The sequence below is a fragment of the Lycorma delicatula genome, chromosome 13, assembly GCF_047948215.1.
Source record: "Lycorma delicatula isolate Av1 chromosome 13, ASM4794821v1, whole genome shotgun sequence".
Taxonomy (NCBI): domain Eukaryota; kingdom Metazoa; phylum Arthropoda; class Insecta; order Hemiptera; family Fulgoridae; genus Lycorma; species Lycorma delicatula.
This window is the reverse complement of record NC_134467.1, coordinates 4,003,737-4,021,289: the sequence shown is the minus strand read 5'-3', so window position 1 is coordinate 4,021,289 and position 17,553 is coordinate 4,003,737. Positions and strand designations below refer to the sequence as shown.

Below are 17,553 nucleotides of genomic sequence, written 5' to 3'. Positions count from 1 at the left end.
GTCGGAGATTAGAGGCAGGCGATTAAAAGATCCGGAAAGGACAAGTCCCCGAGTCCTTAATTGGTCGAGTATCCTTAATCGGATGTCCGGCTCGGGGATGTAGGCAAAGTGCTCCAAAAATTTATACGATCCGTTTGGAGACGACGGTCAAAGGACTATCCGCACTATCTTCGACGAGGCAACAAACGGCGTTCTCCCGCACGTAACCTTTCGGTCGGAGATCTAGTTCTGATCACCGACGAAAATACTTCACTCTCGCACTGCAAGTGTGGCGTTGTAACCCAGATTTATCCGGTTTCTGACAGTTTGGCCAAGAGTTGTAGACGTACATACGGCGAACGGCTCGCTAAAGAGACTTATACATAAATTATTCTTTTTACAGACTTTTAAAGATCGGCGTAAATTTTATTATTTAAATAAATAATCGGATAATTTAAACGATGATATTTTCAAGAAATATTGTTTGACGTAATACGTTACGTTATTACTGCGGTTTCGTGTTATAATTGTAATCTCGTGTTACGATTTAATTTGTCGATCAATGTAACTATTACATCGTGTTCAGATCGCTCTACACTTTTAAACGATTTACAGACCGGCTATTATCTACGTAACTGTACAAACACGCACAACACGTATACAACACACACATGTACGTACGTATAACATATACGTGCACATTATAGCGGATTATCGATCCCGATCGGAATAGATTTCTGATATTTATGAATTATTTACACTAAATCTTAATCGGAATGAGATGCGTGCCGATCTAGAAGTCATAAGGACTTACGAAAAATACTTTTAAAGAAATCCTGATACTACATGAGTTTAGATTACCCGATTTACTAGAAAAATTGTTATTAAGATGTATATCTAGTAACTGTTCCAAAGGAAACATTGCAGATAACCAACTTATTATATATCCGAACTCTATGATTATTATTATTATTATTAATTACTATTTATTGTTGTATTTTGTAACCGATGTGAATCTAAATTGAAACTATCGATTCAATAATTTAACTATAAGCGATATCTAAAAATTAATTTTTTGCTCTGATATTTATATCGTATTGTATAATATACATTTAAAATCATATATTTCACGCAATTAGCCGTAACCTTTCTTCAGTAATCGTGTTATTATACAGCATCTTAGATTATCTTACTTTGTATAATATATATTTATAAATTATATTGTTATACTTGTCGAGATTAAGAACAAAGATTAATTACTTCATCTTATCGCTTGTAATATTTCGTTACAATATTATAAAGAAAAAATCCTCTATAAAGAAATGTATCTAACCTATTATAAATTACATATAATAAAAATATAGTTGATCGCAAGTTCTGAATGGAAGGTGCATTTAGGCGCAGTTACTCCAACATTTTTTTTTGTTCTCCGGGTCTGGCATTCTTCGATTAAAGACGATCCACGTTACGGGTTACAAATCGTTCAACATATCGATATTAATTCGACAATCTTACTTGAAATATTAGGATGGAGTAAAAGTCCCTTCAGCGTTATGAAAAGATGATAAATATAAAGAGGAAGAAAACGTTAAGACCAAGGAAAGAATAAAACGATTAAGAGAGGATAATGAATACAAAGACAGATAAAATTTGAAAACTAGAGAACGTGTACGCAAATTAAGGTGAGAAGAATTACATCAAACCAAAGATCGGTAACAAAAAACAAATAAACGAAATTATGATCGACTCCGACTTATTATAGAGAATATTATCAGACAATATCACAGGAGTAATGAACTAAAAGACAAGAATTTTTTGCAATCGATTAAAGATCGGACATGTATGCTTCAGTGTACGCGTATATAAAATATGTTGTACTTATTAGAGTCTATTTTTCAATCGCTCTGTAGTTAACTTTAATGTAGATAAAATTAAACTAGAAAATTCAAAAATAATAAGATTCTAAATTATAATTGTCAATTATATTAAATAATCAGATGTTTCATCAAATCTATTATATATACACATATGTATAACGCCTATTAAATTTCATATACACATTTTTAAAGTACGTAAAATTTTAATTCACTAATAACTTCAGTTTTTTTTTCATATTTTTTGCTTTATTGTTATTATTGAATTATTAATTATTATATTTTTTTTTTACAATAACAGTTAAATAATTATTAATAAATCGATATATTTAAATTTAAAAAAAACGGAGATGAAGTCTGATTCGAACCGATGTACCTTCCCCTTATAAGATCCAAATAATTCATTAATTACAATTCCTTTTGGTTATAACTGTGGAACCGATAAAAAAAGCACCACTATATAGTCGAAAAGATCTCGATGAGGGCTTATTATAGCGGTTAAGAAAAAGTCCAAACTTCTAATATTTTAGGATTTTCTTCTTTTTTTTGGACGCTTTTGATTCAATCGATTGCAATCAAAAAAGGAGGTGCACAACTAGATGTTACAGCAGTCCTAAATCCAAAATTCCAACATCTTACGGCCAATCGTTTTTGAATTACGCTACGTACATACATACGTACAGATGTCACGCCGAAAATAGTGAAAATGGGATTCAGGGCTTGATTGAAATCTGAAAACCTAAATTTTTCGCGATCGCAATACTTCCTTTACTTCGTACAAGGAAGTAAAAATACGATGAATTTGTAAAAATTAAAAACAAGTGTTACAACTTAGACCGTTTAAAAATTAAAATACTTTTAATTTAGTTAAAAAAAAATACTGTATTAATTGATATAATAAACGTTCGAAAATTTCACTGTTGACAGCGATGCACTCTTCAACTCGTTTCCTTACATTTTCTTCGCCGACCTAATGATATCTTCGCGTTCGTTGATGAGAGCAGTGGCATTGAGAAAACGAGCGATCGGTTCGTCACGTGTTTTTACTTCAAGCTTGTATTCCTAGCATTTCATCCGTCTCCGTAAACATTCATCTAAGGGAATAAGATCCGGTGACATTTTTTCCAATTTTCATCGCATCTCCGGCAACATTAACACACTTGCTCCATCTCCGAATCGGTTTATTTATGTCTGCTGCAAAAATATTTTTGTCCCGATTACGTAGCCGGTTTAGCAGATTTCTTTGATGTCATCGCCGTTAAACTTCTTACCGCGTATCTGCTCCTCGAGTGGACCAACTAACTGGAAATGCAACGGGACCGACTCAGGTTGACTGTATGGGAAATGAGGTGGTGGCTTCTCGAGTTACTTGAGCCGTTTGAGGTCGGGCGTTATCGTGATGCAGAATGATGTTGCGATTAGATCTAGGGCGTTTTTCAACACTGCCGGCGTAAATTGTCGACTATCATGTCGCAGGGGTATGCGCTGTTTATTATTCGCCGATCTTCTAGAAAGTCGTCAAAAAACCGGGCCTTTAGCGTCGCAAAGAATTGTCATCGCGATTTTTCGTGCTGATAGTCGATTACGGAATTTCTCTTGACAGGTAAACTCGTGTGCCCCCCTCGAACTCGTGCGTCCACTCTCTGTCTTAGATTCCGGTTGATATTGGTGAATCTACGACTAATCGCAGGTTAGAACGCTTAGCTAAATAACAATCGTTTCGGTTTTGTACATATGCCAAGTCTTCTCTTTACGGTGATCTGTCCTCTCTTGGAAACCTCTTCTGCTTGTTTTACTGTGATAATGTTATAAATTGAACCGTACCTATATTTATATGTAATTTTTCAACTTTGATCCAAACTGTAATCCGTCGTTCCGGTTGGATGAAAGACTTTCTGCGAGTTTCAGGCGCCGGAGTTGAAAATCGGGTGCTCGTCAGTCATAAAGTTCGATCGTCTTTAAATCTTTCTACCCGTTCGTACAACTTCGTTCGTACGATAGTAAATGTTTTCCGGTTTTTCACCTTCAAAAAGCGAAAGAACTGATCTCTGCGGTCGTTTCGCAAATATCAAGAGGATTCGCCGACTTAAAATAAGATTTTAACGTTATAAATAAAATAATTTTTCTCAAATAGTCGATCGAAAGTCACGACAGGGTTACCGAGTTACTGTTCTGACAGTATCGCAACCCTGTTACCGATCGCTTTGCCTTCACAGCAGCGTCTTTAATTATTAAATGTCAGTAGTATTTTTTATTTTCTTCATTATCGTTTAATCTTTCTTCTCTTTTTTTATTTTTGATTAAATGTATAAACCGATTAATATAAAATGAAAAACAAAATTAATTTCAACAGTATTATTAATTAAAGATAAAGAAAAATAAAATGAAATAATAAAAATCCGTCGATTAAAATCGGTTAAGATAAAAGGTGGAATTTTAGCGATTAGATAAATTTAATTGACGGTGACGTAGATAAAGATTTATTCGACGATTTGTATTAATTATCTTAATAATTGAAAAAAAGTAATTAATCTTGAAAAGAAACGAACCGAATCCTAAAGGAAATTTATATTATCCTTAAAATAAAAGAAAAGGAAACAGTAGCTCGAAAGAGAATAAAGAATGAAAAAAATCTATTCGTTGAAACGTAAAGAATTTTAAAGACATAAGGTATTGAATAATAATAAATGAATTCAGATCGAGTGACGCATTTAAAAAAAGAGAAAATTTCTATTGATTTTTTTTTTTTTTTATCTTTTATTTCTGTTTTCCCCTTTCTTATTGTGTTCGCCAACCGCGTGGGAAATCTACATTTAATGTACTTTTTCTATTCATTTCTCAAACGGTTTTTAATGACATCTTTGCATTTCATAAAAAATAAAAAAACGTATGTTCGTATACAGAATTATTCAAGAAGATTATAACAAACTTTCAAAGACACGATCTCCTGGTGAAAATAATGAAGAAAGTTCGTCGTATAAACATAGGTCCGGAAACGCTTGGGTAAAATTAAGCCTCATTGTAAATCTTGGGACGTAAATTAAGGGGTAAATTTAGCGATTATCAGTATGAAATCCGATCTGAAAAATTTTCCCGTAGCTCTGTTTTTAGTAGTTTTCGAAAAATCTGGATTAAAACAAAGTAAGATCGGTGTCGACAAGATATTATTGTACGTTTGACGTAAAATAACTTTGTTAAACAGGTCACGATTACGAAAATGTTTTAAACAAAACTTGTAGACGATTTGATTCTGAATAAAACGGCACGAATGAAGGCCGCAGAAAGTAAATGTAAATGTAAGAATTTGACGTTTTATTAAAATCGAAATGCGACAGATTTTAACGAGGTATTAAAAAATACAAACGGTTAGCTAAATGTTTTCCCTCTGGCCGACGAACAATGTGACTGACAATTATAATAACCGGTTCTTCTCTCGCGTTACGTTTCTATATATATAATAATGATTTTAGGCGGCCCTACAGGTACTAGTCCAAAGGTGTTTAATTTTAAATCAGGCCGAAATCTTTTGCCAGTTGACAGTAGCTAACAAATCGTTTCTGGATCTACTTTTACATGAACGTAGTTTATATTTATTTTCACCAGTAGGTCGTATAGTCTGGCTAACGAAAGAAGAAATCTGATTTTTCAACGTTTATACGTTTTCAAAAGTATAAAAAGAAAACGGTATAAAATTTACAACGAATTGAAAGTAATATTAGGATTTTTTGGATTTAAGATTGATTTCTACAGATAACAGAAATACTTTTGACGGAAATTGAAAAAGTACGTACACTATTATTTACAAGGATCGTTCGCTAATTAGACACAATTCATATTCTGAAAGTTTGTTTCGACTTAATTTTTTGCCATAATTAGCCCGCCGGGCCGGTCTACTAGTTAACTCGTCATCGCAAATCAGCTGATTTCGAAATCGAGAGTTCTAAGGTTCAAATCCTATTAAAGGCGGTTATTTACTTTTATAAGATTTGAATACTAGATCGTGGATACCGGTGTTCTTTGGCGGTCGGGTTTCAATTAACCGCACGTCTCAGGAACGGTCGAGCTGAGACTGTACAAGACTACACTTCATTTACATTCGTATATATCATGCTCTGAAGTAAACTGTAAATATGTTTTGGCGATTTTTATTGACAGTATTTCCTTCCTTGTGTTGGAGTTCTGTCCTCTATGAGTCGGAACGCCGCAATGTTCCCGTAGCCCTAAAGGTCGTAGTACGTAACTAATTGTCTAACCGCACGGCTCTGTTTAAAGATGCTCATCTAGTTGTGGAAAGATCAGTGACCGGGGTAAGCCAGCAGGGTTCTGTTCTCGGTCCCTTGCTGTGGAACCCGGTCGTTGACGGATTTCTGAGATTAACATTCCCAGAAAGGATCAGGGCCTTCGCCGATGACCGTCTGCTACTAGTTCGTGATAACTCACGACGGCAGCTAGAAGATCGAGCGCAGGAGGCTTTGCCAACCGCAGAGGACTGGATGGACATGCAAAATTTAAAGATTTCTGTGCCCAAGACGAAGTATATGCTCGTCAAGGGTGCAGACAAATTATCGTACCGTCGGAACCCTCTCGTTAACTATAAATGCTGTGTAATCAGCCGAGTGAGAGTTCATATGTACCTAGGTATTTTTTTTGATGAGAAGTTGCCGTTTAGCAACCGCATTTAAGCGAGTAGCGGCGGAAGCCGTGTCAGTGATGCACAAACTTAGGAGGATTGCTCGGAAAGACTACGGGTTGTCGGGCCGTCAAATGTATACGGTGTACGTAGGTGTCCTCGAAAACATGACCTCTTTCATAGGGCGTAGATTAGATATGAATAAAGCATTTCTTCAAAATGTAAGGAGTGCCCGGCGCAGAGCCTTAATTGTATGCACCGGTGTCTTTAAAACAACCTTCTACGAGGCTACCACCGTATTGGGAAAGGCTCTTCCAATCGATTTAGCGGTGAAACTTCGGGCGGCCATGTGGATATCGCGAAGAGGTCGGGAGGCCGAGGTATTTGCGATGCGGTTTCGAGCCGGGCCAGTACTGGAGCGGAACGGCGATCGCAATGCATCGGATCTAAATTTCGTTCGGTTGCCCATCTCCCGCCTGCGGAAGAAGCTGCAGAGCCTCGCGATGGACGCATGGCAGCTGGAATGGCACACCACGAGTAAGGGATGATCCTTGTATAACTTTATAAGGATCTGGGGGGATGGTACGCCTCGAGCTCGTTTTTAAGGGCAACTGACGCCCAGGTACTCGCCAACCGTGTTAAATTAAACCGATATCTGTTTTGGTTCCGCCTGGCAGCCGATGACCTGTGCGTCTGCGGTGAGGTCTAGTCAAATGAACACCTGACGTTTGACTGCCCTGCTCTCGGGGGAGTCAGAGACCCGGCAAACCTGGAACTTAGAGGTCGAGGGGAAAATCGGCCTCTCACAAGCGGCGAGTCAGTGTGGCGAGAGCCGCATTGTCGGACCGTACGGGAGTTCCTTGATGCGGTCGCTTTGTTCAGCCGGCATCAGTAGTTTACCTAAGGGAAAAGGCTCCTACCGCACTGTTGCGGGCAGCTAACCTAGAGATATATACGGCTGACCACCAGCCAGTTAAGGTTCCAAGCGCTTTAATATGATGAACAGGTATTTGCTGGCATTCAGCACCTAGACGTGGCAGCGAATCGCCGTATAAACGTAATAAATTTGAATTTATGGATGTCATATATATTTTTAGTAGTTGACGGGGTGCGCCTACCTAATTTAGCAAATATATGACAAGCGAGCTGGTGGGACGCGTAAGCTCTAGAAGCCGTTTAGGATACTAGACGCTAAACTGTCCGAGGTTCGGTTGCCGTTTGCGGCACAGACATTCGGTCTTATGCTTTAGGGCGACCGAATGGAGTGGTGGCGGGAGAAATGCCAAGCAAACCGATCATTATAAAAAAAATCCTCTGAAGTAATATCTTACGGTGGTTCCGGAGGCTAAACAGAATAAAGAAAGTACTTAATTTGTTAAAGCTAACTCTTCAAAGCGTAATATTGGATAAAAATTACATGGAAATAGTAAAAAAATAATTACAAAATTTAAATTTCAAAGTAAAATATATATATAAATTCATTTAAAAATACAAAAGGATTTGATTGTTATAAAATAGCTGTATTCGTCGTTTTTATAAAATCTTTGTTAACGGTGTTGAAATTAAAATATGTGTATGTATGTATCGCAAATAATCTTTTTAATATTAAAATATATTTTTCATTTATGAAGATAGATTACATAATTTAAAATACGAGTAAGTGTAAAATAAAAATAAATAACAGTATTATGAAACGTAAGATAGGAATATTTATTATTATTTTTTTAAATTTAGAGATAGATTAAGAACCGTAGGAAAAAGGGGGTCTCGGAGATTAAAGAAATCGTGACGGTTGACAAAGTCATTTTCATTTGGGATGATGAAAAAGGAAGTTCTATGCAATCTTTCCTTCCCCGATCTACTTTCATCATTTCTCATACCGTCTCTTATTTCTCACCCACTCTCTCATATCCCTTCTTCCTTATTTCAAACCACTACTTCTTACCCTGTCTACTGTTATTTATATATATATATATATATATATTTTTTTTTTTTTCCTCTTTCCACTAACTCATCATCGCTCTTTTTAGCGTGCAATTTAAACTGAAAATTTAGAAATCTTTTCTGTTTTTCTTCTTACTGTTTTATTATCTGTTGCAGTGTAGAAACAATCTCTTCTTTTCTCTTTTAAACCGAGCTTCATTGTGATTTATATACTTATATATAAAAGTTTTATTACTGGCATAATATTATATAAAATATTTTAATGAATATGTGGCGAACTATTTTTTCATATTCCTTGAAAAACTGGGTCGTAATTAATATAAACGGTCAATCGGAACCGAAAATAAAATTAATGTAATTTATTAAAGCATCTGTATACTAAAATCTATTTTATAAGTAAATATATATATATGTATATAAAAATATGTAAAAATTTATCGACTTAACTTACAGATTTGATTAAGGTCTCATTTTATAGCAAAACACATAACGTTTGTTACCCGACATTCACTTTTCATTTATTCTGCGACATACATCCCGTCTGAAGTCGATTTCATTCAGACAGTAGCCGGCAAGTCGGCCGTTACTTCTGATGCTGTGGCGTTAATTCCAAGTTTTAGCTCGACGAGATCGGCTGGAAAAGGCGGTACTAAAGCCGATGTTTAATGAGATCCACGAGAAAAAATGTAGCGGGGATAAATCTGGGGAGCGAGGTGGCCGTGCGATCGGACCTTCACGACCGATCCACCGACTTGGGAATCGAGTACGAAGAAGATCTCGGACTTGTAGGCGGTAGCAAGGCGATGTCCCGTCTCGCCGATAGCGATGGCGTCCATTTCGATCGTCATCGTTTAACTGAAGAATTAGAAAATTTTGAAGCGCGTACAGAGAAACGATACCGTTTACGGTCGCCTCGTGGAAGAAGAACGGGCCGTACGGTCTTTGTTTGTTTAGGGCGCAAAAAAACATTGAGCTTACACGGTTGTCACAAATACTCTTCGCTACTCCATATTCGGCAGTTACGGGTGTCGACCTTGCCCCGACGCGAAACGTTAACTCGTCCTTACAAATAACATCTGAAAAGGTATCGTCTTCTACAATTATATCCGTCGTTTTCAAACAAAACTACTTTCTCGTCATCTGTAACGCTTTGAACCGCGGTCGGTTTGTATCGTTTCAAGCGCAATCGTTCGCTTAATACGCGCCAAACAGTAGTTTGTGAATTTGATTTTTTCGGACGTGCGCAAAGCTTTCTCTGTGTTGTCCCGCAGCAGCTTCAGGGACGCGCGGGCGTCTTGGTGATTTTGTACCTTTAATAGAACGACCTGCCTAGACGAAGGTTTGGTACCGAGAATAAATTGTACGCCTACTAGGAGACTACCTACCGTATTCTCGACGAAAATTACCTTGAACTGCGGTCGCTTGACTGCAAATCGTGAGACCAAAACGGAAAGCGAGCGCGTTCCGCACCGGTAAATGTGTCGGTTTTCAATAACTCTGGTGACAGCGCTGGTGGCCGAATTCGGTAGTAATGAACTACGCGAGTCAAAACTTGAAGTGTTTTGCGGTGAAATGAGATATTTGCGGTGAAATAAATTTTTTTATATCCTTTTAAAGTTATGAAGCCCTTTTTGAATCACCCGGTATAATTAAAATGTCGTATAGTAGGTATATATATATAACTACATGCGGCGTGATCCTGTGGGAACTATCTTTCTATATACCGTATATATATATATATATATATAATACATTTCAGAGATAAAAGGTGTAAATATTGTGTAGATTGCTGTTTACAAATTCTTCCGCAAAAAAACAAAAAAAAAAAAATAATGAAAATATAAAATTAAAAAACAAACAGCGGTAAACGAATTAGGGTCACTTCTTGACGGTGTTTGTAGGGTAACGCTAAGAACGGTGCAAAATAGTTTTTTACCCGTACGAAGGACGGGTATCCGGCTATAATTAATGTTTTAAGATTGCGGCCGATTATTCTAACACCCGCATAATTCATATCGCTCAAAGTGTCGAGCCCTGTACGCCGATAGTTTTTATAAAATGAACGGGCTTTAATTATCGTTTATCAAAATTATTCACACGAGTTCGAGTACGACAAATACAGTGAGGATCGATTCATTTTAAGTTACGAAATGCGAGCCCGGACCGATTAGTACAGTATAAATTTGGAAGAAAAAAATAAATAAGTAAAGATTATTTTCGTCTTCGGTCGTTGAATTTCACGCGATTACTCGTTCCTTTCTATTCTACGCCGGTTTTTTCGTTAGCCTCGGCGTATTCTTGGTACGTTTTACATTTTCGTGTTATCTCCTTCGATTACTATTTTTCTAATCGTAAAATCAAAAGTACGGCTTGTAAGCGGTTAAAGTCGTACCTTACCGACTTGGAATTTAATCTTTCGATAATAAAACCGTAAAAAAAATAACTTGTTATTTAAAAAAAACATCGAACGGGGAGTACCTTATAGTATTATCGGTCCCGTAATTTTCTTAATAGTTATTCTGAAAATGTTATATCGTTTACCGTTTCTGTTCAAACCTGATAACTTCATCCGTATCAGAAAACGTACGATTATAAAAGTTTTGTTTCGACTTTTTTGAGATCGCACGACGGGCTATTCGACTAGAAATATCGACAAAACCGTTTCGGTCTGATTTTAAAGCGGACGTATAAATGTTTTATTCAAATCGATGCGTAATAAAATATTATACGGATTACGTCAGGAACGAGTATATATTCTATTCTACGGATAAAAAAAAATAGCGACCGTCCCGATGTTTGTCTGGACGTATCGAGGAAAGTCTTGGTAAAAGCACGATCAGAACAATACACGCTTCTTGTTGGAGCGGTAGAGCGTCGTGCTTTCGTCCGGAGTTCCTGGGTTCGAATTTCAGTCAGGCTTGACATTTTTCATAGGGCAGAAAATTTTCGTTCTCATAATTCCACGTAAAAGGTCCAAAGCTTCTGCGGCGAATTAATTCATAAAGCGAAGAAAAAAAATCTATAAAAATATAGACGCGATTAAAGTCCGCGTTAATTAAAATATAAAAATATGAAAGGAAGTGTACAAAAATTTAGGAAACAAATTACAATTAGAAGAGATTAATGTATTTATGTACGCGTTAAACCGATGAAAATAAATGCGGCTTTATTTTTAGATATTATTAAAAAATTCATCCGCAGAATAATAGTTTCTATAAAAGAAAATCGTTTCATCGTATTTTTAATAAATCGTAGGAAGAATTGTTTTTACGGTCAGGTAAACTGTAATGTCCTTTCTCGTAAGCCGAAGTACTTTTTTGAGTTACACGAAAACAATTGTTATCTGGTTCGGTCAAATGTATATTGTTTTTTTTTTTTTTTTATGAATAAACGGCTACATTTTTTTGTATCAAACATCGCAAAAGGTTAAGTTAACGTATTTAATCATTTAAATATTAGTCTGTACGTTTTATATTTATAGACGCCAAACGATGACGCCCGTTTTTGTGTTTTGGAACCGTTCTAATATTTGGACGAGCCCTAACAAATGATATTTTACTTTACCGGGAGTATATGCAAGTCTATTAAATACAAGCAACAAGATAAAACCATATTAATTTCGCTTTAAAGTGTTGAGCGTTTCTAATTCGTCCCGTAGTTTGGTATTTGAAATATTTATTCAGCTTAGTTATATATATATATACATACATTAGCATCCTCATCGTGGTCAGGGGATGTTTAGCTGATCACAGTTCGCTTCACTCGCCCTTCCCGTCTAGCCAGGGGGCTCTGCCCCCTGAATCCCCCTGTTTTTATTAAACCTGTAAGAATGATTATGATTAATCAAAAGTAAAGCGTGTTCGATTTATAAAAAATATCGACGTACGGTAATAAAAATGTATTTTTCTCGGTTCTTAGCGTTACTCGACAAACACCGCAGTTGATCTTGGCAAGCTCTCTGGCTACTTCGGTACCCTTCAGCTTCGTACGCGGGTCAGAGATATAAGACGCGGTGTACAAAACCGGCTGCCCTACGCTCCGGACACAAGCGTGAATCGATCAAACCTAATCTGGCCGACCTATCTCGAAAAGCACCGCGTCCGGAAAGAAATTGTGTTATATGCCGATCGGGGGAAATCCACCTGACAACCCGCATACTTTTAGCGTTTTGAAAAACGCCGAGCGTGTTACGGCCATCGGACGATTCAGTTCATCTGACACGCTACAAACGGAAACCTCGGCGTCCGGAGGTAAGTCGGCCTACCTTGTTAGTATCGTAACGTAATCGGCGCTCAGTCGTAAGGACATCGGCGGGCTTAATACCAGAAATAACAGGGACCGCCTCTCGAGAGACAGTCCTATAGGAGGCGATCGCAGATTATAATCGGGGACGTTGACATCGTGACAAATATTCCTGTAATATTTGATTCTCGTTCGATGAACCCAGACAGATGCGGCATACACCGTTACGTAGAACACGGACGGTTCTGAAATTAAGCCCCCGACAGGGATGAACTGCTAACCAAACGCCGAAAAAAGCGGTGTATTTTTCCCCGTTCTTAGCGTTATCCGACAAACATGAGGTGACCGTACTTCTTTAACCGCAGGCAGGTGCAGCCAGTCGCATCGCAGATACAGTAACAGCGGCTGTGTCGGTGAATCGTCGCGCCGTAGGCCGTCGCACCCCTTAAAAAATCGAAATAAAAAAAAATAAAAAACCGGAAATTTGTTTTGCCTAATTTCTAAAATTCTTTAAGGGAAAAAAGGAAAACGGTAAATACAAAAGCAAAAGAAATAAAAAGCACAAAGATAAAGAGCGACAAATCTGTGGACCGAGCGATTTTTTTTTTTGTATCTTTGTGCATTTTATCTCTTTCGGTTTTCGTATTTACCTTTTTCGTCGTTGTACTTTTAGCTATAATACTCGGTTTGTAACATCTGCGGAAGATACTGCGTACCGAAACCGCAGTCGTGATTTTTTTTAAATAATTTTTTGAAAATCGAATAACGTATTTGTTTTCTTCGTCAGAATGGATTTTCATCAAGTAACGGCTTCATCCGTCGATTATTTAAACGAGCGAACGAAATAGTGCGTGTACGTCGTGAATCGCTTTATATATTTACCCGCTAATATTAATATGCGTATTAAAGTAATAGGAGATATTTATTAAATCCCTGGAAATTTCGGTCGATGTACGAATAACAGAAAGACTGTACGACGGGTAAAGAAAAAAAAAAGCAGGCGCAAAATCGTCAGACTACATAATTTTTGCGACAATTTCATCCGTATTTCGTATGCTTATCGACCGATTTAAACAAATGAAATGAGATGACGTTGTTTTCTAAATAAAATATTTAAAGTTTTATCTAAGAAAACTGATATTTACGGAGCTATTAGCTATTAAATAAGATTAAACGGCCGCCGTTTTGGAATTTTAAAGAAGTAAAATTCTTAAATCGATTTATTTTATTGATGTTGTTTGATACGCGCGCATCAAGTTTCGTTAAAATATCTCGATCGATTTTTATTGAAAAAACACAAAACTGTGAACATACAGGAAATTTATCCGTATGAACCTTTTTTGTATTATTGTTCTGAATCGACCCCCGAAGGTTGTCGACACCTCCGGGTTAGCCTCTATATATACCCCCGTATATTTATATATGCCGATCGATTGTTATCCGTTAGATTTGCTTTTTTTATAGGAATTATATTTGTCCTCCTACAGTAAGCGTTTGTATAAATATTTGTATACTTTTTATATTAAAAGAGAAAATGTTTTGTGTTTTCAGCATCGACTCTCCTAGCAGCGATGGATCGATCGATCGATCCCTGCGAAGATTTTTTTCAATTCGCTTGCGGCAGTTGGAATAAAAAACACGTCATTCCGGAGGACAAAAGCAGTATTAATGTTTTTGACGTCTTATCGGATCAACTTCACATAATATTGAAAGGTATGGATTTTATATTTAAAATACAATGTTCGTATTCAATCGATCGATCTCCCTTCCGCTCTAAAACTCTACCTCGCTTTTAATATATAATAATCTGATAAAAGTCCTATAGTTTTCTATTGTACGACAAAAAATATACGATAAAGATTAAAAAAAATTAATTTAATTTTAAATTACAAAAAAAGCTTAGAAAAACTAATTAAAAAAAAAAAGCCGATTCGATCGATCTTTTTTTTTCAAAATTCAGTTTTATTTCTTTCAGAGACTTCTACAGCGTATGAATGACAAGTCGTTTAAAAAACAATATACGTGTCGATAAACAGGAAATTATATTAATTAATATTTGTTTATTTATTCTTCAAACACAACGGGCTTACTCCCAAATGCAGTCGTTTTGCGATAAAAAAAGATGCCAAGCTTGACCGGGATATGTTCCCGTTATAAAAATTATTATAATGTGTAAAACAGTAATTTAATTTTTTTTTTTAGATTCGTAATTACACACACACATTATATATATATATATATATATATATATATATATATATATATATAGAGAGAGAGAGAGAGAGAGAGAGAGAGTCATCATCCCCTTTAATCTTATTATCAAACTAATTTGGTTTTACGTATATTACGATAATGATACAAATTGTGATTTTACAATGACATTAAATTTTTAGTAAATCACGTAAGTTTCTGAAGAATTCGACATCGACATAGACAACGACATTTAATTTAGCAAAAGAAGTTTGAGGTTATTTATCTATACGTTTTATCACTTTCCATAAAAAATCTGATGCGGACACCACACGACTTCCTAAATTACACACGCCTATTAAATTACATATACACATTTTTTTACGTACTTCATTTGAAAGTGAGATACGATCCTCCAATTCTTTAATAAAGTAGACGGTTACACGATCGCTGAAATATTAGCTTTTATTAACATCGAATATTTATACGATAATCAATTAAACAATTTTACGTGAAATATTAGGAGAGAGTAAAAGTCCTTTTATTACTCGTATTACTAGATCGGTATTATTCGTATCTTCGTGAGTTGTTTATTAAAAAAAGTTTTAATAAAACTGGCGGGCGGTATAAACAAGAGTTGATAATGATTAAACTATTCCGTTTAGTGAACTGTTGTATACCGGTTACAAATGTTAATTTCGACATAACGGTGTAAAATATTCGGTTTTTATTATCGGATTATTCGGTGAACGTTCAAAAACGAAAAATAAACAGAAAGATAATGCGAAGAAACATATCTCAAAAAACAAGAAGATGAAATCGAAGGGGAAGAAAACCTTAAGACGAAGGAAAGAATAAAAAGATTAAGAGAGAGATGAATATAAAAAGAGAAATGTTGAAAACCAGAGAACGTGTACGCAAATTAAGATCAGAAGATTATATCGAATGAAAGAACGTTTAAATGATCGGCAACAAAAAAATAGATAAACGAAATTACGATCGACTCCGAGTTAGGGAGAATATTGTCCGACTATCAGACCAGTAATAAACTAAAAGATAAGAATTTTTTGCGATTTATTAAAGACGAGCCGTGTATGTTTCAGTGTGTATGTTGTTCTTGCGAGGGTCTATTTTTCAGGTCGCTTTGCGGTTAACTTTAACGTGGATAAAATTAAACAGAAATTCCAGAATAATTAAAGAAAATTAAACTAAAAAATCCAAAAATAGTACTACTTTAAATACAATTTTCAATCGATATTAAATTAGCAGATTTCTCACCGATACATACACACACACTTATGTAATGCCTATTAAATTACATTCCGTTTTGTAAAAGTACACAAAATTTTATTTCGCTAATAATTTTTTTTATCGTTAATTATTTATTGTTAATTTTTTTTACAATCGCGGATTAATAATTATTACATCGATTTAATAGGAATTAATAAAGAGGAAAAAACCTTAAGACCGAGGAAAGAATAAAAAGGGTCGGCGCTGCTAGTAGAACAGCGTAAGGGCTAGTGTAATATGGCAGGACGTCATACGTATCGCGATCCAGCGATCTATTCCTACCGTGTCCGTCAAGTCGGTTTTCTAAAATTTGGTTTACTAATACTACTTTCATAACGCGAAGAAAAACGCTTATGCCATTGCAAGCTAATAGATGTGCAAAATCGCCGATTTTTAACAAATAAACAAGTATTATTTAAATCCGATTAAACGGCGTGTAATGTAGAGTCGACATAAGAGAAATTCTGACTATATTGAATTTGAGGTTAAGCTTAAACCCGACGCGTATTTGAATTTAGTAAGAATTAACTTTTTTAAATATTTACAAAAACGTATTTGAATTTAATTAAATTTTAACCTTTGAATCGTTTACAAAAACGTCTTTTCATTTTGGTGAATCTTAACGTTGTTATTTAATGCGAGAAGAAACGTTTCAGTTTTTGAACGGTAATCGAATAATCTACAGAATAAGAGGAAGTTGCCGGGTTATAACACTTCCGTCAAAGAAAGACGAAATCGGTGTGATTTCTTGACTTAACAAGTAGTTATCTTTATCGATAGCCGAAATAGGCGTTTAACGGCTGCCGTATTAACGACGTGACCGCCGTAACTTCCCGTGTTAGGACAATTTTCGGCGAACATTAACTAAATATTTTAATAGTAGTTTTTTTATTATCTTAAGTAAACAGAGTAATTGATTTTTACGGCGCATATTTTCTTTCTCTATTATTAATTCCGTATAATAGCGATACGAGGTCTGTTCAGAAAATAACCGAACTTTATATTTTTTAATTTTACAGATTATCGGTCCTTGTTCCCTTCAAAGTACTCCCCTCCAGAATTCACACGCTTTTCCCAGCGGTGTTTCCGCTTGGCGAAATGGCCTTTAAGGTCCGTGACGAATTCGATTTAACGTCATCGATAGTCTAAAAACGGTGTCCTTTCATCGCCGATTTTGATTTCGGAAATAAATAAAAAATCGCAAGGAACCAGGTCTGGCGAGTAGGGAGGCTGAGGGAGGACAGTCGTCCGATTTGCGGCACAAAACCGACGAAGTCGAGTGTGCGGGCGCATCGTCGGGAAAAGGAACCGCGAGTTGTCTCGCCACAACTCCGGTCTCTTTTTGAGAATTTTTTCCGTAACCGTTGTAAAACGCCTTGATAGTACGCGCGGTTCGCTTTTTCA

At 36.0% G+C, this 17,553-nt stretch overlaps 1 protein-coding gene across 1 annotated transcript in view; it reads left to right on the top strand.

Annotated features, from left to right (window-relative positions):
* The window catches only part of LOC142333998 (neprilysin-1-like), a 97,976-nt gene that overhangs the window by 36,787 nt on the left and 43,636 nt on the right, over window positions 1-17,553 (top strand). Inside the window, exon 3 of the mRNA XM_075381663.1 lies at window positions 14,199-14,382. Within this exon, the coding sequence (XP_075237778.1) occupies window positions 14,199-14,382 (184 nt within the window). The remainder of the gene's footprint in view (window positions 1-14,198; window positions 14,383-17,553) is intronic.